Source organism: Dipodomys ordii, unplaced genomic scaffold (genome assembly GCF_000151885.1).
Source record: "Dipodomys ordii isolate 6190 unplaced genomic scaffold, Dord_2.0 Scaffold106, whole genome shotgun sequence".
Lineage (NCBI taxonomy): Eukaryota > Metazoa > Chordata > Mammalia > Rodentia > Heteromyidae > Dipodomys > Dipodomys ordii.
The window spans coordinates 7,590,779-7,610,957 of NW_012267322.1; the positions used below are offsets into that span (position 1 = coordinate 7,590,779).

General features: G+C 48.1%; 2 protein-coding genes across 2 annotated transcripts; both read left to right on the forward strand.

Annotated features, from left to right (window-relative positions):
* Window positions 1-2,719: 2,719 nt before the first annotated feature.
* On the forward strand, window positions 2,720-5,360 carry Mt4 (metallothionein 4). The gene is made up of 3 exons (XM_013027921.1): window positions 2,720-2,806; window positions 4,584-4,649; window positions 5,115-5,360. The coding sequence occupies exons 1-3, from the start codon at window positions 2,776-2,778 to the stop codon at window positions 5,204-5,206; spliced, it is 189 nt and encodes a 62-aa protein (XP_012883375.1). The 5' UTR covers window positions 2,720-2,775; the 3' UTR covers window positions 5,207-5,360.
* Window positions 5,361-17,463: 12,103 nt separating this feature from the next.
* On the forward strand, window positions 17,464-18,894 carry Mt3 (metallothionein 3). The gene is made up of 3 exons (XM_013027922.1): window positions 17,464-17,573; window positions 17,820-17,888; window positions 18,648-18,894. The coding sequence occupies exons 1-3, from the start codon at window positions 17,543-17,545 to the stop codon at window positions 18,755-18,757; spliced, it is 210 nt and encodes a 69-aa protein (XP_012883376.1). The 5' UTR covers window positions 17,464-17,542; the 3' UTR covers window positions 18,758-18,894.
* The last annotated feature ends 1,285 nt before the right edge of the window (window positions 18,895-20,179 follow it).

Sequence of the window (20,179 nt, forward strand, 5' to 3'; positions counted from 1 at the left end):
GATTCTGAGATCTCAGCCTTCTGAGTAGCTAGGACTATATGTGTCAGCCACCATGGGGCTTAAACTCAGGGCCTGGGCAATGCCCCTGAGCTTCTTTTGCTCAAAGCTAGCACTTTACCACTTGAGCCAGAGCACCACTTCTGGCTTCATGCATGGTAGGCAAGTACTCTACCACTAAGCCACATTCCTACCCCCACCTCCCCGCATATCATTTTTAACCTAGGAAGAAGGTCTAAAGGGCCTTCCAAAGGGCCCCTCAAATCCCACTAGAGTTCTCCTAAGAAATACTTATTTTGTAAATGAGAGTTTAAAGCTGTGCCTCCAGCAGTTCCATGTCCCTGGGGTGAATGCATGTCCTTGATTTCCTGCTGCCATCCTGAGATCAAGAGCTAAGACCCAGAAAATGGCCAGCACAAAAGAATGGATTTAAGGGTGTCCTTTCAGACCCTGTGCAAGAGAACTAGATCAGTTCAACTTGAACTGGATCACCTGCCTGATGCTACGCATGGTTTCCCTCTGCACAGCCCCCAAATTGAGAAATATTTGATCAGATGACTGAGTTTTGAGCTTACCATTCATTTGGGGCTTTCAGCAGCATTATACTGTCAATCTGCCATGGAGGAGACAATTGCTGGCACAGGTGGTGAGGAGAGGCATGGCAGCTTACACAGGTGAAGAGCACAGCCTTTTTTTTCTGCGCTTAACTGGTTGGACCAGGCCCTTCAAGGCATGAATGCCTATTAGAGATCTGGGGCATGCTAGCTCTGTCACAGGAGATGGATGGTCTGGGCTGAGCTGAGGGTGCAGGCTGCAAAGACAGATCTGGGATAGGCTGCATGAACAGCCACACCTAGTCATGGGTTTCCTAGGCTGAGATTGCTACTGAACTTCTAAATAGTAAACTCTGTTCTCTTGTTTACAGGCACCACCAGCTCTCCAGCACCCAGCAGTGCCCAGCTTTTAGAAGGTGAAGGATTAATGAGTGCTCCACTCCTACGAGGCTATTCATGCTTAAATCAGGGGTCATCCCTGAATTACACAGAGGTGCACCACTTCTTCCCCAATGTCTGCCATTGCTTCCTTCTGATCACTATGATGCCCAGTCTCTTCTCTTTAGAAGTTCTCAGCTCAGATCCATGGTTCCACAGGTCAGACTGAGGCTGGTTGAGGGGGCCTTAGAGGTGACTACCGAACACCCCACCAAGCTGAGAACTGAGGGGACCTCTCTCCACCAACTATGGCCAAGATGCATTTTGCTTGTCTTGTCTGAATGGTTACAACCTCTCAGCAGAGGTCCTCAGTAGAGCCACAGGCAGGAGACTCATGCATCTGTTCAGTCATCATTCACTCCATCATTTGCTCCTTTATTCATTTCCACATCTACCTTCTTGTCCATGTCCCCAGTCATTCAAACTTTTCAGCTCACTCATTCATTCACTCAACCTCCCCTCTCATGCAAAGATAGACAGATAGAGCAGATAGACAGTTGTTTTGGACACTTCTGCCTGAAAGACTCCAGATCTGGATGGTGAGGGAGATAAGAGCAAAGGACACAAATAATCAGTGAGGAGTAGAAACAAAGGTCAGTAGCAATCTCATACAAATAATTGTACAAAGAGTCATACATACATATAATCATGCACAGCTGGGTGCTAGTGAGTAGCATCTGAAATCCTACCTATTCAGGAAGCTGAGATCTGAGGATTATATTAGAAATGCTTGGGCAGCAAAGTCAGTGAGACTCTTATCTCCAATTAACCACCAGAAAACCAGAAGTGGAACTCAAAGTAATGGAGTGCTAGCCGTGAGCTAAACAGCTCAGGGACAGTACCCAGGCTCTGAGTTCAAGCCCCATAAGTAAATAAGTAAGTATGTAAGTAAGTAAATAAATAAATAAAATCACACACATAATCAAACTGGCGTGATGAATGTGCAAAATTATTGATGGCACTAAAGGGACACTGAAGATATTTCTTCCAACTGAGAGTGGCAGAAGTCTAAAATAGCTCCAGAATTTCCATCTAGGCAGCTGGAGGTGTGGCTCAAGTGGGAAACATGTGGCCCTGAGTTCAAAATCTAAGTACCACTACCAAATTAAGACAAAACAAACAAACAAAAAAGACACCCATGGAATTTCTATATGGGAGTGGATGAGGACCACATTTGGGGTCATTTGAGGCACTTTGCATAAGACTGAAAGGTAGGCAGATGATACCTTTATCCAAGAATGGGGTTAGGATGGAGTTTTTGAGCCAGTTAAATCTCCCCCAAATCCTTTTCTTCTATCACTCCATGGATGTCTATAATGAGAGGCTGAAGGCTCCAGGAGAAGACATCCTTCTGATTTTCTACCCCTCAGTGAGGACTTTTATGGCCAACCAGGGAAGAGAGAATGAGGCTCAATGCCTGGGTGGGAGCAGCCCAGGTGAATGATGGGACAGAAATGGCAGTTAATGGAGTAAAAGGCTTGATGCCCAGAGCTGTGGATCTGAGCATAGTTCCTTGACACTTGACAGGGAGCAGGTGGGGCGGGTATAGCCCTTTTTGAAAAGCCACCCAAATGACTACTGCTCCATGCCCTCTTTTGCCTGCTCTCCCCACCCCCAGCTTGCAGCGTCTGAACAGGGCCGTGTGCAGGGCGTCTGGCCCCAGGGAGAGGTGGGGTGAGTTGCAGCCCACACCTACTCAACTATAAATAAGGAGCCTCCAGCCACTGCTGCTTCAGCCTCCCTTCCTCAGACCTGACAATACCAGAGCCACTAGCACACCTGGACCATGGACCCTGGGGATTGCACCTGTATGTCTGGTAAGTAAGGATGCCTACCTGAGATCCTGGAACCTGGTACTAAGCATCCTATAGGGAGCATGCAGGACTCTGGGGGAAACTTCTCTTTCCTCCAGTTGGGATCAACAGTGGGTTTATGCTAGACATACAATTGGTAGGCGCCTCCCACTCTGCTGGCTCCCAGCCTGATTTACTGGAACCCTGACTCAGGAAATGGCTGAGAAATGAACCTGAAAATCTTGGTCTTTCTATTCTAGGCCCTGAGTAGCAAGTACCAGGAAGGGACAAAGGGTGCTGGCCCAGAACCTGGTCACTTGGTTTTGATCCATTTTGCTGCTATTTGCAAATTGATGTCTTATTTCTGGACCTGAGTTTCCTTATCTGTAAACTGAGGTTACTTATTTTTTTCCAGCTGCCTACATCCCAGGCTTGCTATGAAAATGTAAAAATTGGGGCTGGGAAGGTGGCTCAGTGGTAGAGTGCTTGCCTTGCATGCATGAGGCCCTGGGTTCGATTCCTCAGCACCACATAAGCAAAAAGAAAAAAGCCGGAAGTGGCGCTGTGGCTCAAGTGGTAGAGTGCTAGCCTTGAGCTGAAGAGCTGAGGGACAGCGCCCAGACCCAGAGTTCAGACCCCACAACCAGACCCAAAAAAAAAAAGAAAATGTAAAAATTGTTAAGCACATGCAGACATCAGGAGAGTCTTAGTGGACCCTGAGTCTCTAATGCTGATTGCTTCACAGAAGCATGTTGATTAGAAGGAGGGGGTCAAAGGGTTTGGAAATGGTACTATAAGTCCTACAAGCCTCCCTCATCCTCAGCGCTGCATGACCAGATGCCTAGACCAAAGACTAAGAAAGGAGACAAAAGTATCCAGCATTTTGAGATTGAAAATGATGAAGGGAAGAGTTTTTTTAAAAACAAAATCAGGAGGTTGAGATCTTCCTGGCTGGGTAAGGAAAGTTCATAAAGTTCATAAGATTCTTTTTTTTTTTTTTTTTTTTTGGGTCCGGTTGTGGGGCCTGAACTCTGGGCCTGGGCGCTGTCCCTCAGCTCTTCAGCTCAAGGCTAGCGCTCAAGCACTTGAGCCACAGCGCCACTTCCGGCTTTTTTTCTTTTTGCTTATATGGTGCTAAGGAATCGAACCCAGGGCCTCAGGCTTGCAAGGCAAGCGCTCTACCACTGAGCCACCTTCCCAGCCCCGTTCATAAGATTCTTATCTCCAGTTAACCACCAAAAAAATCAGAAGTGAAGCTATGAATCAAGTGGTAGAGCATCAGCCTTAAGAAAAAAAGCTAAGAGTGTCCAGGTCCTGAGTTCAACCAGCAGCTTTCCTGTTATGAAAACAGAAGTGAAAGAGGCCTGGCTTTCTCACTTTGAACTTGCTTATGTCTTTGCCCATCTTCCTCGACATTCAGGCTAAAGAGGACATAAAAGGCTTATATGGCTCCCAGAGGAACCCTGACTTGCTGGGGTTGGACTAGCCTAATGATTTTTCTGGCCTGATTGTACATCAGGATGTCTCCTGGTCCCACTAAGACTTAGGAATCACACTATCTCGAGGGCTGAGCCCAGGACTGCACATTTTAACAAGGATTCCAGGTAGGGCTGAGACAGCCATCCCTGTTCCCATCTGTGGCCTATGACTGGAACTGTGTGACCCGGGAGATGTTCAGCAGCATCGACCCTCCCTCATCCAGCCCTTCCCTAGGGCTGCCAGTAGCCTTGCCCTGCGAAGTCCAGCCATGTGTCCATCCATCCTTGTCCTCATACTCAAGGCAGTCTGTCCTCTCTTCTAGGAGGGATCTGTATCTGTGGAGACAACTGCAAATGTACAACTTGTAACTGTAAAACATGTCGCAAAAGTGAGTATGCTGACTGGGGACACCACAGCTAGGAGCTGAGAAAGGCCCAACCCTTCATCTTCCACCATCTAGCCACGATTGTGAGGGAGAGATTTCTGGATACCTTTTACCCATTTGAGAGGGATCTGGAATGAGGCCTGGGACAGAGCTCTCAAGGGTGGCAGCCTGCTCAGGGATGAGGCCATCCACATGTTTGGAGAGAAAGGGAGCAGAGGCGAGGTTTCATCCTGTCTAGCAGCCAAGGAGATACAGCACTGGCCTAGAGCCATGAGCCCTGGCTTCTATTCTTTTATCTGCCTGCCGCTGTCCGTGGCCTTGGCAAACCCTTCCCCCTCTATGAGCCTCTGATGGGCTCTAGATGACCTCTGGGATCCCGTCCAGCTCTTCTATCCCAGGGTTTCTGCTATCATGGATTGAAGCCTTTGTGCTTGGGGTGTTGATCTGTCCAACTTCTAACTCTTTCAGGCTGCTGTCCCTGCTGTCCCCCAGGCTGTGCCAAATGTGCCCGGGGCTGCATTTGCAAAGGAGGTTCAGACAAGTGCAGCTGCTGTGCCTGAAACCCACCCACGATGCCAGGAGAGACCGTGGGAAAGCATCTGTACAGTGTATAAGTCAAGAAGTTGAAAGGATTGTACAATAAATTGTGCTTTTTATATATTTGCCCAAATGTGGTGTTGGTGACATTTGTGTAAAGTGCTTGAAGCAATAAAACTTTTATTCATGGTTGTCCGGTGAGCATTGTTCCCCTCACCTAGCAAGACCAAGCAGGGCTGGCTGGTACAGATCCTAGACCTGCCCACCTGCCCCTCTTGCCCAGAGCTACTTACCATAAGGTATGATTGCTCTAACTAGGTTTCCTCACAATACTCCAAGATGGCCCCATGAACCAATGACAAACAGGAATTGGGAGATAAATACCAAGCATCTTCCCCCCAAGTGGGACAATAGTGAGACGTGTCACAGAAGTCTCCAGTAGCCCTGGAAGTCTCCAATCGCCCATGGCATCACCTGCTCATTAACTCACATGTCTGCCTTGCTTGCTCCACATCCTCATTCCCCATCAGTGCTTTCTGAAATTCCTACCAAAAGACCACTTTAGGCACAGCATCTGCTTTGGGGAAACTATAGCTGAGCACCTTTGTACATAGTAGGTCTCTGGTTTTTTAGGAGGACTGCAGCCCATTGTAGACTTAGCCTGGCTCCGCTGGCCTAGGGTTAGCCCAGAATACCTCACTATGGACTGGGCACCAGAGGCTTGTGCCTGTAATCCTAACTTTTCAGATGGCTAAGATCTGAGGACCGAAGTTCAAAGACAGCCTGGACAGGAAAGTCCATGAGACTTTCATTTCCAATTAACTACCAAAAAGCCAGAAATGAAGCTGTGACTCAAATGAAAGAATTCTAGCCAGTGCCTAGGCCCTAAGTTCAAGCCCTAGGACCAGCCCCAAAACCAAACAAGCCAGGTGCTGGTGGCTCATACCTGTAAACCTAGCTACTCAGAAGGCTGAGATCTAAGGATTATGATTCAAAGCCAGCTTAGGCAGGAAAGTCCATGAGACTCTTATCTCCAATTAACCACCAGAAAACCGGAAGAGGAGTTGTGGCTCAAAGTGGTAGAGCGCTAGCCTTGAGCAAAAGTATTCAGGGACAGCACTCAGGCCCTGAATTCAAGTCCTGTGACTGACATCATCATCATCACCATCACCACCATCATGATTGTGAAAAAGTAGCTGTTTAGTAGGATGTGAGCACCAAATCAACCACGAGGAGAGTCTGTGTATAATTAGAAAACATCCCCAAGCCAGCATATGGCAGGTATTAGGGGCCCTGCTGGGTCACTGACTTGGGCCAGTTAGTGAAAAACTTACCAACTTCTTCCTTCTTGGCCCAATCTTCTTATGAATCTGAAGGTGGAATATGAAGGATTGACCCCTAACCTATTATCCCAGGTGCATATGGACATCAGGCAAAATTGCAGGTGTGCAGGACCTGCGTGACTTGCCAACAGGGCTATTCAACCTAAGCCTGGTTGTTGACATCCCATTGAGATCCTAACGGAAAGGCCTCACCTCCCCAGCACTAATGGCCTTCTTGATAACCGCTATGTCCTTGCTCAGATCCCATAAAAGCCCAACTCCAACCTCCGATCCCATGGGAAGGTTGCTGCCCCTTGCTGTGGTGCCTCAATAATAAACAGTATTACCCAGTTAAGACTGAGTCTGACCTTTTCCTTTCTCCTCCATTTTCCTAACAGTCTGGACTGCAGGACCTGGCACATGTGGACCAGGAAGTAGAGGCTAGTGGAGGTACATGCACAATTACCAAGCAGACTTGCTAAGAAATGATTTCCTAGATGGATGACTAGGAAAGCTGAAGCCCCTGGAGGCTGGCATTGGGAACAGATCCCAGCCTCCCACCCATGCATCCAGTAGCAGCCCTGAACAGAGCAGAAGGCAGGGAACTCAAACACGCCCTGCATTCACTCCCCCAAGGGTCTGAGCCAGCCCACTGTCCTCCACTAGACTCTGCCAGGCAACCGAGGGTGAGAACGGAGCCTTCTGCAAGGTCCCAGGGCAGCATCGGGATGCACCATGGGGCTGGGCTCCACTGGCAGGATTAATTTTGTATGGAACTTTTTTTTTTTTAATCCTCGCTGTCATCATCCTGTTTGGAAATAAGCTGAGGCCTCCCTGGAAAGGTTTCCTTTCATGAACCGCCCAGGAGCTGTGTAGTCAGCCTTGCACTGCATTGGGGAGGGTGTGTTCTTTGGCATCAGACACTGGCACCCCACCTGCATACGTAACCTTGACCATTGAGCCTCTTGAAGCTCAGTTTCCCCCTCTGTAAAGTGGATCTCACAGGGCTGTATGGGGAAACTACAGCAGAGCATCTTTGTACCTAGTAGGTCTCTGGTAAAATGGGGTTTTAGTAGGACTGTAGCCCATTGTAGACTTTGGTTTGTAAATCTCTGAGAGACCTGGCTGAGAGCTCTCAGGCTTCTTGGGATCCTGATGTTGGCAACCATATTGTGTGTGTATGAGGTTGGGGGATGGGGGGAGGAGTAGCCCCTCCTATCTCCTGCAAGCAAGTGAACTTTTCTCCCTCAGCCTCAACCCCACATTTTCTTTCTTTCTCTTTCTTTCTTTCTTTCTTTCTTTCTTTCTTTCTTTCTTTCTTTCTTTCTTTCTTTCTTTCTTTCTTTCTTTCCTCTCTCTCTCTCTCTCTCTTTCTTACTTTTTTTGGTCATGGGGCCTGAACTCTGGGCCTGGGCACTGTCCCTGAGCTCTTCCTTTCAAGGCTAGCACTCTACCACTTGAGCCACAGCACCACTTCCGGCATTTTTTTTCTGCTTATGTGCTGCTGAGGAATCGAACCCAGGGCCTCAAGCATGCAAGGCAAGCGCTCTACCACTGAGCCACCTTCCCAGCCCTGTTTTTGTTTTCTTGAGTACTCTGTTGGAGAGAAGAGTCTTAAGGACTTCTTTGCCCAGGCTGGTTTAAAACCTTAATCCTCAGATCTCAGCCTCCTGGGTAGCTAGGATTACAGGTATGAGCCACATGCACCTGACTCACTCTCCCTCATTTCTATCATATTCCTTTTCTTCCATCCTTCCGCCCTTTCTTCCTTTCTCTAGCTCTCTTCTCTCTCTCTCCTTTTTGGTGGTACTGGATTTGAACTCAGGGCCTCCTGCTTGATAGGCAGGCACTCTACCACTGAGTCATGCACTCTTTTTTTTGCACTGGCTTTTTTGGGGGGGGTTCTGGGCATTCTTGGGTGAATTTTAGTGTCCCCATAGAGTGGAACAAGCCACAGTGGGAAAGAAAGAGGATGAAATGCTAGCAAGGCCTCCTTCTTTGCTTCTGTCAAAGGCCCTGCAAAGGTGAGGTACCTGCTAAGCTGACATCCCCAGAGAGAATTCTGTTAGAAGTCCCACTTTACCAGTGAGAAAGTTGAGGCTCCAGGGGATTTACTCCAAGTCATAAGGCTTACAAGGGGCAGGACTGGGGCATGAGTTTATGTCTTCCTCATTCAGAGGCTAACTCTGTATGGAAAAAACAGAGGGAAGGCTGCAGGATCCCTGTCTGTGCTTTGGCTTTAGAGAGTCTACCGACAACAACCCACAACACCCAATTTTATTACAGAAGATAGGGTAAGCTTCTATAATTCAGAAGCGGGGATTTGGCACTATGCAATGAACTAATTGTCAATATCTGCTCTCGAAAATGACACCATCCCGCCCTGTTTAGTTCTCCTTTCCAGATGGAGAGTTCCTGCTATTTTCTTTCACTTTTAAATAAACGTTCCTTTATTAAAAATAATACTGGCTATATTTGAGTGCCAAGAAGACTTACAGATTGTCCTAATACTGATGTCAAAGACAGAACATTTTCAAAGCACAAGATTTGACTGGTAGATATGAGACAAAATTAAACTAGCCCAGCAGGTTCTTTTTCTCAAAAAGTATAAATGTAATCGGTTGTCTTGTCACACACTGTCGCTTTCAATTATGTGTTTCAGTTTGTACCATCCCCACACTGGGCCACACAGTCCTCTGCCTGAGGAGTGTGGTGGGAAGGAGGTATAGGCCAGGTCTCAGTACAGGAAGTTCTTCATACCAGCTGCAGGGGGCGCTCTTGCCCACAATCAGGCCCAGCAGCATAATCGGTGTTCTGGAAAGTCATGCTGAGGTTAGCAACCCTCTCCCTGCCTCTGCCTGGCTAATTTGGGGCCTAAGCTGCCCAGAAAGGGACTAGGGCCTTGGGGATAGAGCAGCTAGGAGGATCCCTCAGCACAAGATCTCCCAGGGCCCACAAAGTGCAAAGCAGTCAGATTCACAAAGCAAGGTTAACCGGTCTGGAGTAAGGCCTGCACAGCACCAACAAAGACAAGCTGGTGAAAAGGTGCAATTTGATAATACACAAGAAAGACCAACAAAAACGTTCTTCCCATTGGATTCCATGGCTTCACTTCTGGTAAGTCTATTCTTAAAAAAAAAAAATTGCTACAAATTAAGGGGGGGAAGTGAGAAATACCCCCCTTTATAAAAATGGTTGTGCAAAATTGGAAATGTCCTAATGTCTAAATGTATGAAATTTTTTCAAGTAAGCCAGGGCCTGTAGACATCAGGATGTACACAGACATTGAACATTCACACCCACACGGAACGGTTATGGTGAAATTGTGGAGTATTAGTTTACAAATCACCCATGCAGTAATAGTTGTCTTCCCACACACATACTTTCTTCTTCCTTTTTCCCTTCTATACTTTCTCATTCCTCCTCACTCCTTTCCTTGCTTTCTGCTTCTGTCTGTCTGTCCCTCTGTCTCACTCTCTAGCCCTCAGTCTCTTCCTCTATCCTCAACAAGGTCTTGTATGTTGCTCAGCCTGGATTTAAGTAATCTTCCTGCTGCAGCCTCCCCAGTAACAGGGCCCACTTGCTTTATTTTTTGGTCAGTTGTGGGCTTGAACTCAGGGTCTGGGTGCTGTGCCCGAGATTTTTTGCTCAAAGCCAGCACTCTACCACTTGAAGCCATAGCTCCAATTATGGTTTTCTGGTGGTTAATTGGAGAAAAGAGTGTCACAGACTTTCCTGCACAGACTGGCTTTAAACTGTGATCCTTGGATCTCAGCTTCCTGAGTAGTTAGGATTACAGGCATGAGCCACTGGCACCAAGCTTTCTTTTTTTTCCCATGTACAAGTGAATGCTATTTTTTTCATGTTTGCTCAGCTATACCTATATGTATATATATATATACAATATATGCATATGTGTATATGCATATGTGTATATGCATATATGTGTGTATAAATATATATGCATATAAAAGATCTCCTAGAAGCTACAAGGAATACTTCCTATGCTATCAAGCTGAAGTATTTTACCTTTTGTGTGTGTGTGTGTGCCAGTCATGGGGCCTGAACTCTGGGACTGGGCACTGTCCCTCAGCTCTTCAGCTCATGGCTAGCACTCTACCACTGGAGCACAGCACCACTTCCAGCTTTGTGGTGCTGAGGAATCGAACCCAGAGCCTCATGCATGCAAGGCAAGCACTCTACCACTGAGCCACTTTCCCAGCCCTATTTTTCCTTTTCATATCAGCATTAGGGGTTGCATGCTCCGTAAATGGATACTTGGTACATTTTTTTAACTTGGTGCATTTTTAAAAACAAGCTACCTAGTGAGATCCTGCCTCACAAATAAATAACACAAAATAAAGTAAAACAGCAACAAATAAATAGAATGTCAGTCTTCACTCCATTTTGCTTTTGTTTGGCTTTTTCAATTCAGATTTGCTTTGTTTTCTGCAGTTTGTGGGAAGATTCTGGCTCAGGGTCAAGGTGATCTGGGGAAGGAAACCTATGGTCTGCCCTTGGCAGAGAGCCTAGCAGTGTGCATTGCAACAGTCCTTACAAGCCAAGCCCTGAAGGTTTTTCTGGTTCCCGAGCTAATGTGGGTCCTCATCATCCCCCCATAGTCTTGGGGCCTGGGAGCCCTCGTCCTCGCCGCTTCTATGAGGTAACTGTCCTTGACTCACCAGTGCTCCAGCATGACTCCATCAGTACCAACTGACTGCTCCCTTAACTCTCTCACTGACAGGACGGGCTTCTGGGAGCCTAGTCCTTTGTGATATTAGCCTCAAGGTTGTCAGGGGATTATTGATGCATCTTGTGCCCTGCCCTGCCTTGCTCTACTCAGCCCAGCATTTGAGCAGTGCCTCTGGGACCCCCTTGTGAAAATCACACTTGGGTACCATCTGCTTTGTCTTAGCAGATGAGAAAACCTAGAAAGTCACAAAGTCAGAGATGCAAAGCCACCTCTCTCCCTATCACATCAGAAAGATCAGCCCCTCTGGAAGCACCCAGTGTTGGATAGTTCTTAGAGCCAGACACTGGAAACCAAGAGATTGATGTATGTTCTGGTTGGAGCTAATTTGACTACCTTATTAGCTGAAGCTTGCTGCCCCTCCTGACTGTCTTCCAACATCCCTAATCCTGCCAGTCACCAAACATAGAATAGAATCACCCATGGCCTTTAGAAGACACAAAAGAAGCACGTGCTCACACTTGTAATCATACCTACTGAGAAGCCTGAGATCTGAGGATTGTGGTTCAAAGCCAGTCCAGGCAGGAAAGTCTGTGAGACTCTTGTATCCAATTAACAAACAGGAAGTGGAGATTGAGGATTGAGGATCAAGTGATAGTGTCAACCTTTAGTGAAAAAGCTAAGGAGGGCTGGGAAGATGGCTCAGTGGTAGAGTGCTTGCCTTGTATGCATGACGCCCTGGGTTCGATTCCTCAGCACCACATAAGCAGAAAAAGCCGGAAGTGGCACTGTGGCTCAGGTGGTAGAGTGCTAGCCTTGAGCTGAAGAGCTCAGGGACAGCGCCCAGGCCAGAGTTCAAGCCCTACGACCAATTAAAAAAAAAAAAAAAAGCTAAGGATAGTGCCTAGGCCCTGAGTTCAAACCCTAGGACCAGCACAAAAAGAAAGAGAGGGGAAAAAAAAGGCACACAAAGACTTCTCTGTAGGATGCAGGAAGGAAGATGAAACAGACGTTCAATTTGAATGTGCAGAGCACTAGACTGGCACAGAGCAAGTTGAAAAGCATCTAATTTTAGTTATAATCATGTATCAGCTAGTCTAGTATTATCCTAAAATTTATTTTGAAAGGAAATCTTATATCACTACTCTTGTGGAGATACTGAATCATTTGCTATAAACAAGGAATAATCATGGAGATAAACATAGAGAACTAAAACAAAGCACAAAATTTCCAGCTAGACACTGGAACCTTCTGATGCTCCTCTCCCAATCCTTTTCCTGACTCCTCACCCTTTCTCTGTTCAACAGGGGAGTTGGGGTAGGAGAAAAGCATGGAAACTGAGCTCCTTGAAATAATCAGGAAGATTGGGAGAATAGCCTTGTTACTATGCAATTTGAGGTTAATTTATTTTTTTTTAAATCATCTCATTTTGGGAAGATGGACCAGTGAAATCAGACACTGAGCCAAGAGACATGGTTGAAATGTTAGTTCCATTTCAACTTTGCTGTGTGATTTTGACCAAGATTTATGCTGTCTTTGGTTTCCACATTTGCTAAAACAAGATGGCACCCATAGGCCGGGCGCTGGTGGCTCACGCCTGTAATCCTAGCTACTCAGGAGGCTGAGATCTGAGGATCTCGGTTCAAAGCCAGCCCCGGTAGGAGAGACCGTGAGACTCCTATCTCCAATAAACCACCAGAAAACCAGAAGTGGCGCTGTAGCTCAAGTGGTAGAGCGCTCGCCTTGAGCTGAAGAGCTGAGGGACAGCACCCAGGCCCAGAGTTCAAGCCCCATGACCAACCAAAAAAAAAAAAAAAAAAAGATGGCACCCATAGCATGAATTTTTAGAAGTCTTAGGGTTACTTCTCAAACTAGGGTTGATGGAGCAAGGAGAGGAGGCCAGGTACTTAGCCAAGTCAGGGATAAGACCTCAAGTACATCAATAGGCTGGTGAAAACTGGGAAGTCAATGTCACAACGTTCTAGAATTTAGGTAACCAGAGGTAGCTAGTTGCTATAACTCATAATGACAGCCTCACTCAGACACTCAGTCCCTTTGCAGATAAAAGTTGGGCTTCCTGATATACCAGGAAGAAACCTTGATCAGCTGGGAGTGGAGAATCTCATAGCCTCCCTGGGAGGGACAATCGACACACGTGGGAACTATATGCAACCTCATAGGTGTGCTAACGGATAACTCAGGGCTGTTGCTAGTACTGGGAGTTCTGAATGAGGCATTTCCAGAGGCTGTATACCTGCCTTGTGAGTAGAGAGGAGACAAGATGATTTCCTTTGTTGCAGATTGGAAGATTATGTGGTTCTATGATGATATTTACATTGAGTATTGAAACATCATTAATATCCAGGCACTGGTGGCTCAAGCCTGTAATCTTATCTACTCAAGAGGCTGAGCTGTGAGGATCAAGGTTCAAAGCTAGCCTGAGCAGGAAAAGTCCACGAGACTCTTATCTCCAATTAACCATCAGAAAACCAGAAGTAGAGCTGTGACCCAAAGTCTTAGACAAGAGCTCAGGGACAAAGCCCAGACCCTGAGTTCAAGCTGCATGACGGATAAAAACAAAAACAAACAAAAAATTAATAGTATAATATAATATATAATTATTAATTAACACCAGGAGCCTGGTGTCTAGATATTGGGGGGGGGCTGAGAAGCACTGTATTTCTATTCTAGTCCTACCTCTATGGCAACTCAGTCAATTAACCTCTCTGAGCCTCAGTTTCCTCACCTACAAAGAATGGCATAGCAATGCCTACCTTACTGGTAATTGGAAGCAGTCAGTGAGATAACTTGCAAAGTGTAGAGTTCCTCATGATGGTGGGCATACACTTTGGCCAGACACTTGGCACCCTCTACGTGATAAGCCTCCTACAGCAGACCTTATATGTAGAAACCACTACCAGTCATCTGGTTGACCCATGTGAATACTTGGTGCAAACTAGGGAGAAGCTTTCCTTCAATTTACACAACTACTCACTGAGCAAACTGGAACTAGAAATCATAGACTCATAAACTAGTACTCCTGCCCCCCCGCACCCCGCCACCAGTTTCAGCTGCTTCATTCAATGTCACTCAGTTAATAAGTCCAAATTGTTCCAACTAAAAGACTATTTGCTGGGTACCAAAGGCTTATGCCTTTTATCCAAGTTACTCAGGAGGCTGATACCTTAGGATCACAGTTCAAAGCCAGACTGGGCAGGAAAGTTTGTGAGACTCTTATCTCCAATAAACTACCAAAAAGCCAGAAGTGAAGCTGTGGCTCAAGTGGTAGAGTGCTATTTTTGAACCAAAGAAGCTCAGGTACTGTACCCAGTCCCTGAGTTCAAGCCCCAGGATTGTACACACACACACACACACACACACACACACACACACACACACACACACCTTTATTTTTTATTCACACACATACACACACACACACACACACACACACACACACACCTTTATTTTTTATTCTCAGATAAACATATTTTCAGTCATTTCACATACCACTTTTACCCAGATTCCTGAAATCCTGAACAACTGTATAGTCCCAGAATAGTAAATGGAGGAACTTTGAGAACAAAGCGTAATCTTACATTGGATCAATTTCAGATAGGGTGTGGGACTTGCTGGTTATCTTGCTTTTGTGAGATCATTTGGGGATTTTAGCTGGTGTGTGTTAGGTTTTTAATAAGAAGTAGCCGAGTAAGAACAGCACCACGCACGTGGTATGCAGGTAAGGGGTAGGTTTATTTAGTAGACCTGCTGGGACCAGGCAAGGTTGGCACTCCACAAGGCTGGCAAAAGAGGGCATCTGGCCCTGGGTTAGGCCTTATATAGGGTAGGGGCGGGGAAAGGTGTGTCCAGGTAAAGGGAAGTGGGACCAGGTAAGAGGTGGGACCAGGTGAGAGAAAGGTGTGGCCACATCAGATCCAGATGTGACCTCAGCGGATGCAGATGTGACCTCTTCCAGGTGTCCCAGTTGCCTAGATAATGCAGGTACTGGGTGGGGTCTGCTTGCCATCCAGGAATGGACCTTACAGTGAGAACCTGGATGATCTCCTCCCCTCATCCAACCTGCCTGTTGGCTCCAGTCCAATTAAAGGTAAGTCCCCATGAACGCTCTTCTATTGGGAAGCTCCTAGATTGGGTGCAGGGCCTAGAGTGAGGACCAATGGATGTGCCTGGGTCACTGCTGACCCCTGTAGTCCTGTATCAAGTGGAGGCCATGACATTCCGGGAAATGAGGCTGGGTGTTATATAAGAGCATTAGTTCCCTGCAGAGTCCTTATCTAATCTCATTTATAAATGATGAAGGTCAGCATGACTAGGACCCTACCAGACCCTGAGTGCTTTTTAAATGCCATCCCATTTAAACCCCTGACAAATGGATGAAGCAGACACTAACATTACTTCTACTTTCCCCCTGAGCAAAGCAAGGTACAGAGATAATCAAATAACTTACTAGAACTTGCTACCTTCCTAGTAAGTGACAAGGTCTCGGTGTGAACCCAGTCACCAGGACTTCATTCATTCACTGTGAGCTGCTGTGACAAAACACCTAAGCAAATCAGCTTAAGAAGGATGGTGGGCTGGATGCTGGTGGTTCATGCCTGTAATCTTAGTTTCTCAGGAGGCTAAGATCTGTGGGCCAAGGTTAGAAGCCAGCTCAGTCAGAAAAGTCTGTGAGACTCCTATCTCCAATTAATCAGCAAAAAAAGCAGAAAGTGGGCTGGGGGGGGGGGAGGGAGGCTTGGAAGAGATGGGAAGGGGAAACAAAGGAGGAGGCTACAATGCTTGATAAGAAATGTACTCATTATCTTGCCCAGGTGGCTCAGTGGTAGAGTGCTTGCCTTGTATGCATCAATAAAAAAATAAAAAGAAAAAGAAAGAAAGTGGGCTGGGAGGTTGGCTCAGTGGTAGAGTGCTTGCCTTGCATGCATGAGGTCCTAGGTTCGATTCCTCAGCACCACATACACAAAAAGAAAAAAGCTGGAAGTGGCGCTGTGGCTCAAGTGGTAGAGTGCTAGCCTTGAGCTGAAGAGCTGAGGGACAGCGCCCAGGCCCAGAGTTCAGGCCCCATGACCGGACCCAAAAGAAAACACACAAAAAAAAACAAAAAACAAAAAAACAGAAAACAAAACCAGCCAGGCATGGGTGGCTCACACCTGTAATCCTAGTTACTCAGGAAACTGAAATCTGAGAATCGAAGTCTGAAGCTAGCCCAGTCAGGAAAGTCTGTGAGACTTGTCTCCAATTAACCACCAGAAAACTAAAAGTGGAGCTGTGGCTCAAAGTGGTAGAGCTCAGGGACAGCACAGTGCCCAGGCCCAGAGTTCAAGACCCATGACTAACACACACACACACACCTCTGAAGGCCCACCTCCCTAAAGAATCACCTCCAGGCTGGGAAGGTGGGTCAGTGATAGAGTGCTTGCCTTGAAGTGGTACTATGGCTCAAGTGGTAGAGTTAGCCTTGAGCTGAAGAGCTGAGGGGCAGTGCCCAGTCCCAGAGTTCAGGCCCCAAGACCAACAATGAAAGAAAGAAAGAAAGAAAGGAAGGAAGGAAGGAAGTAAGAAAGAAAGAAAGAAAGAAAGAAAGAAAGAAAGAAAGAAAGAGAACAATGAATCACCACCGCAGGAGAGACAGGTTTCCCAGGTGGAAGTTAAGGTTCGCAGGGTGTTCAGAGCCCTTGGGAGGAGCCCTTGGGAGAAGGCCTTGGTAGAGGAGCTGCCACACCGGGGAAACAATATCCCTCCAACCAAGAGCCCAATGCTGGCCCCTTCTATGGCCATCTTTTACACTCCAGGCCTCTGGCAGTGAAATGGGCAGTGCCAGGATCAAGGTGAAGGGTTTCTTTCTGCTCCCACTCAGCACCCTATTTGGACTAAACTGGCACGAAGACTGTTAGGATCAGGGGTGGTGAGAGCCAGGAAGGGCTGGGGAAGGGCAAAGCGCCTCTCTTTCCTTTGCGGGAGATGCCCAGCTCGCTCCCAGCGGCTGCGGCGTCGTGGGACTCAGCAGGGACGCGTCTCCATGGCAACCTGGGCGAGGCGCCCGGAGAAGCTGGTGCGCGCGGTACGTCGCGGGAGCGGCCTCGGTGCGCACCGCGGGGACAGAGACGGGGACTGGGGCGGGGGGAACGCGGCTGCCGCAGTGCGCCCGGGCCAGTGCGCACGGCAGAGCGGGCGCCGTGCGCGGGGGCGACGCCCAGCGGGCTTTGCACGCGCGCCCCCGCCTGGGGCTATAAAAACCTGGCCACCTGCTGCCACCAGCCGTGCGGTGCGTCGTGGGATCGCCTGGAGAAGCCGGTTCACCGTCTCCAGCGGCTGCTTGCCTCGCCATGGACCCTGAGACCTGCCCCTGTACTACTGGTGAGTCCCCTACCCCTCTTCTGCTACACAGCAGACCCCCTTTGCTAGCAAAGAATCCCACGACCTTTGCCCAAGGACACTTGGAGGGAAGGGCCCCCATTTCCCATCTCTAACTTGGAAAAGGATGAGAACGTCCAGGTCGCGAAGAGCATAGATGTGGCAGCCCAGTCCCCACTTTTACGCAAGGAGTGGGGGAGGGATCCGAGTTTGACCACATTAACCCTTCCTGTGGCCTCTCTTTCCTAGGAGGCCCCTGCACCTGCACGGGCTCCTCCTGCAAGTGTGACGGATGCGATTGCACCAAATGCAAGAAGAGTGAGTTCTCCCCCCCCCCCAATCTTTCTTCCCTTGCCCCTTCCCCCGCGGTCCGGGATACAGTGAGAGCCTCATTGCTTTGCAAAACCTCCCGGGCAGACCTTAAAATACTGAGGCCCTGGCCCATCCGCAGGGGTTGATACAGAAGGTGCTGGGGTAATAAATTCTCAGAAGACTGGAGACTGAGAACTGCTCCCTGGTCCACCTAGAGCCCCATGATTTAAAACCTCCACTGACAGAGGAGGCCCCAAGAGAGGCTGAGGGGAGGAGGGGCTCAGCTCTGCAGCTCCAGCTCCTGGTGCCTCTCAGGCCTTGTGGACCCCCTCAGTTTGAACTCCCAAACCTCCCAGTCACAGCAGTGTTACATGCATGAGTGAGGGTCGTGCACAAGTGAGGGTTTGTTTCTGGTCTTGGGTATAAAACTAGGCCTAGGCACCTGATAGGATTCTTGAACCCTCTACACCAGCCTGGTCTCCACTCCTCCAAGGCCATTTAGCTTTGTGTGTCTTCTCCCTAAGGCCTAGCATTCCCTCAGCCTAGGCCCACACACACCATCCCCAGGGCTCCCCAGCTGTGGGCTAATTGCAAGGTGACCCTGTCTGATGCTGAGTCAGGCCGGGCATGAGAGGAAGAGGGCACAACCAACACTGGTTGAAGCGGGGTGACTCCCCAGCCCCCCACATCCTCCCCTGCACTTCCCTTCCCTTTAACAGAGACAGAGGGGAGGCGTCAGATTGGATACCCCTGTTTTCTCTGCAGGCTGCTGCTCTTGCTGCCCTGAAGAATGTAAGAAGTGCAGCAGTGATTGCGTGTGCAAAGGAGCAGAGGGAAGCAAGGAGGAAGCAGAGAAGTGCAGCTGCTGCCAGTGAGGAGGCCTCCCTTCCTCCCTCCCACCGTGTGCAGTGTGTAACTAGTGCTGAGTGGCTCAATGCCACCTCATGGTGGGCATGTCTGTCCTCTTCCCCTGCTGCCCACTGACCTGTGACAATAAATCCCATGAACAGCATGAACCAAGGACTGGTCTTTTCTTAAGGAGCAGCGTGTGTGTGTGTGTGTGTGTGTGTGTGTGTGTGTGTGTGTGTGTGTGTGTAAGGATGGATCCCACCTCAGGGACCCACCTAGTTAAAATGGAATCCTGGAGCAAGCCTGTCTCTGGAGAAAGAGGGATGATGGCCCCCGGAGGTCTGTTTCTCCTACCTCTTAACTCACTGTGCAGTTGGGCGAGGGGAATTCACACCAAAGGCCCATCTCTGATTTCTGGCATTTTCTAGTTGCTCTGGCAAAGTTTTGAGTCTGTTTTCAGAGTTATTGGAGGCGCGTCCAGGAGGTGGGAGGAGACTCATCTTGGCTCAGAGCTGCCCTGTTTCCCAGGCCACCTCCCTGAATGGCCTGTCTCCTCCACAAAGTGTTTGCTCAGCTTCACTTCAAATCTTCTCATTTGGCAATTGTCTCTGACCCCTTCTTAAGGGAAAGTAGGGTAACAAGAGCTTTTTTTCTACAATGGTTGTGGTCTAGTCCTTGATAAATGAGAACTCTCACACCTACTTAGCCGGATGAGAGGAAGAGATAGAATGTTGGGAGACAAGCTGGGTGCCAGTGGCTCATGCCTGTAATCCTGGTTACTCAGGAAGCTGAGATCTGAGAATCTGGGTTCAAAGCCAGCCTGGGCAGGAAAGTCCATAAGACTCTTATCTCCAATAAACCACTTGAAAACTGGAAGTGGCACTGTGGCTCAAGCAGTAGAGTGCTCGCCTTGAGCTGAAGAGCGCAGGGACAGCACCCAAGCCCAGAGTTCAAGCCCCATGACCAACAAAACAAAACAAAACAAAACAAAAATGCTGGGAGACAAAAGTTTCCCAGTCAGAGAATATAGGCTGGATGTAAATATGTTTTCCTCCAAGTTTGCTTTTCAGGATATTCTTTTTTTTTCTTTTGGTGGGCGGGGGAAGGGGTCCAGTCGTGGAGCCTTTGTGTTGTGCTGGTGGAAATATAAAAACTAGGCAACTGCTTTGGGAAACAGACCAGTAGTTCCTCAAATTTTAAAAATAGAACTACCATATGATCTGTGACAGACCAGCTTGGCTGGAGCACTGGGACCGACGGGACAGGGATCTCAGGATAGGTGGGCATGGAGTCAGCGAAGTGACAAACAGACACCGACTCAAAAGAGTTGCATCAGCTCAGTGGTAGAACGCTTGCCTTGCATGCATGAGGCCCTGGGTTCGATTCCTCAGCACCACATAAACAAAAAGAAAAAAGCCGGAAGTGGCGCTGTGGCTCAAGTGGTAGAG

What these genes read in the sequence shown, in the direction of transcription:
- Mt4 (XM_013027921.1), top strand. Translation starts at nt 2,776, where the DNA reads ATGGACCCTGGGGATTGCACCTGTATGTCTG. An exon ending in GGATTGCACCTGTATGTCTG is followed by an intron (nt 2,807 to 4,583) that starts GTAAGTAAGGAT and finishes CCTCTCTTCTAG; the next exon opens with GAGGGATCTGTATCTGTGGA. An exon ending in CTGTAAAACATGTCGCAAAA is followed by an intron (nt 4,650 to 5,114) that starts GTGAGTATGCTG and finishes TAACTCTTTCAG; the next exon opens with GCTGCTGTCCCTGCTGTCCC.
- Mt3 (XM_013027922.1), top strand. Translation starts at nt 17,543, where the DNA reads ATGGACCCTGAGACCTGCCCCTGTACTACTG. An exon ending in GACCTGCCCCTGTACTACTG is followed by an intron (nt 17,574 to 17,819) that starts GTGAGTCCCCTA and finishes TCTCTTTCCTAG; the next exon opens with GAGGCCCCTGCACCTGCACG. An exon ending in TTGCACCAAATGCAAGAAGA is followed by an intron (nt 17,889 to 18,647) that starts GTGAGTTCTCCC and finishes TTTTCTCTGCAG; the next exon opens with GCTGCTGCTCTTGCTGCCCT.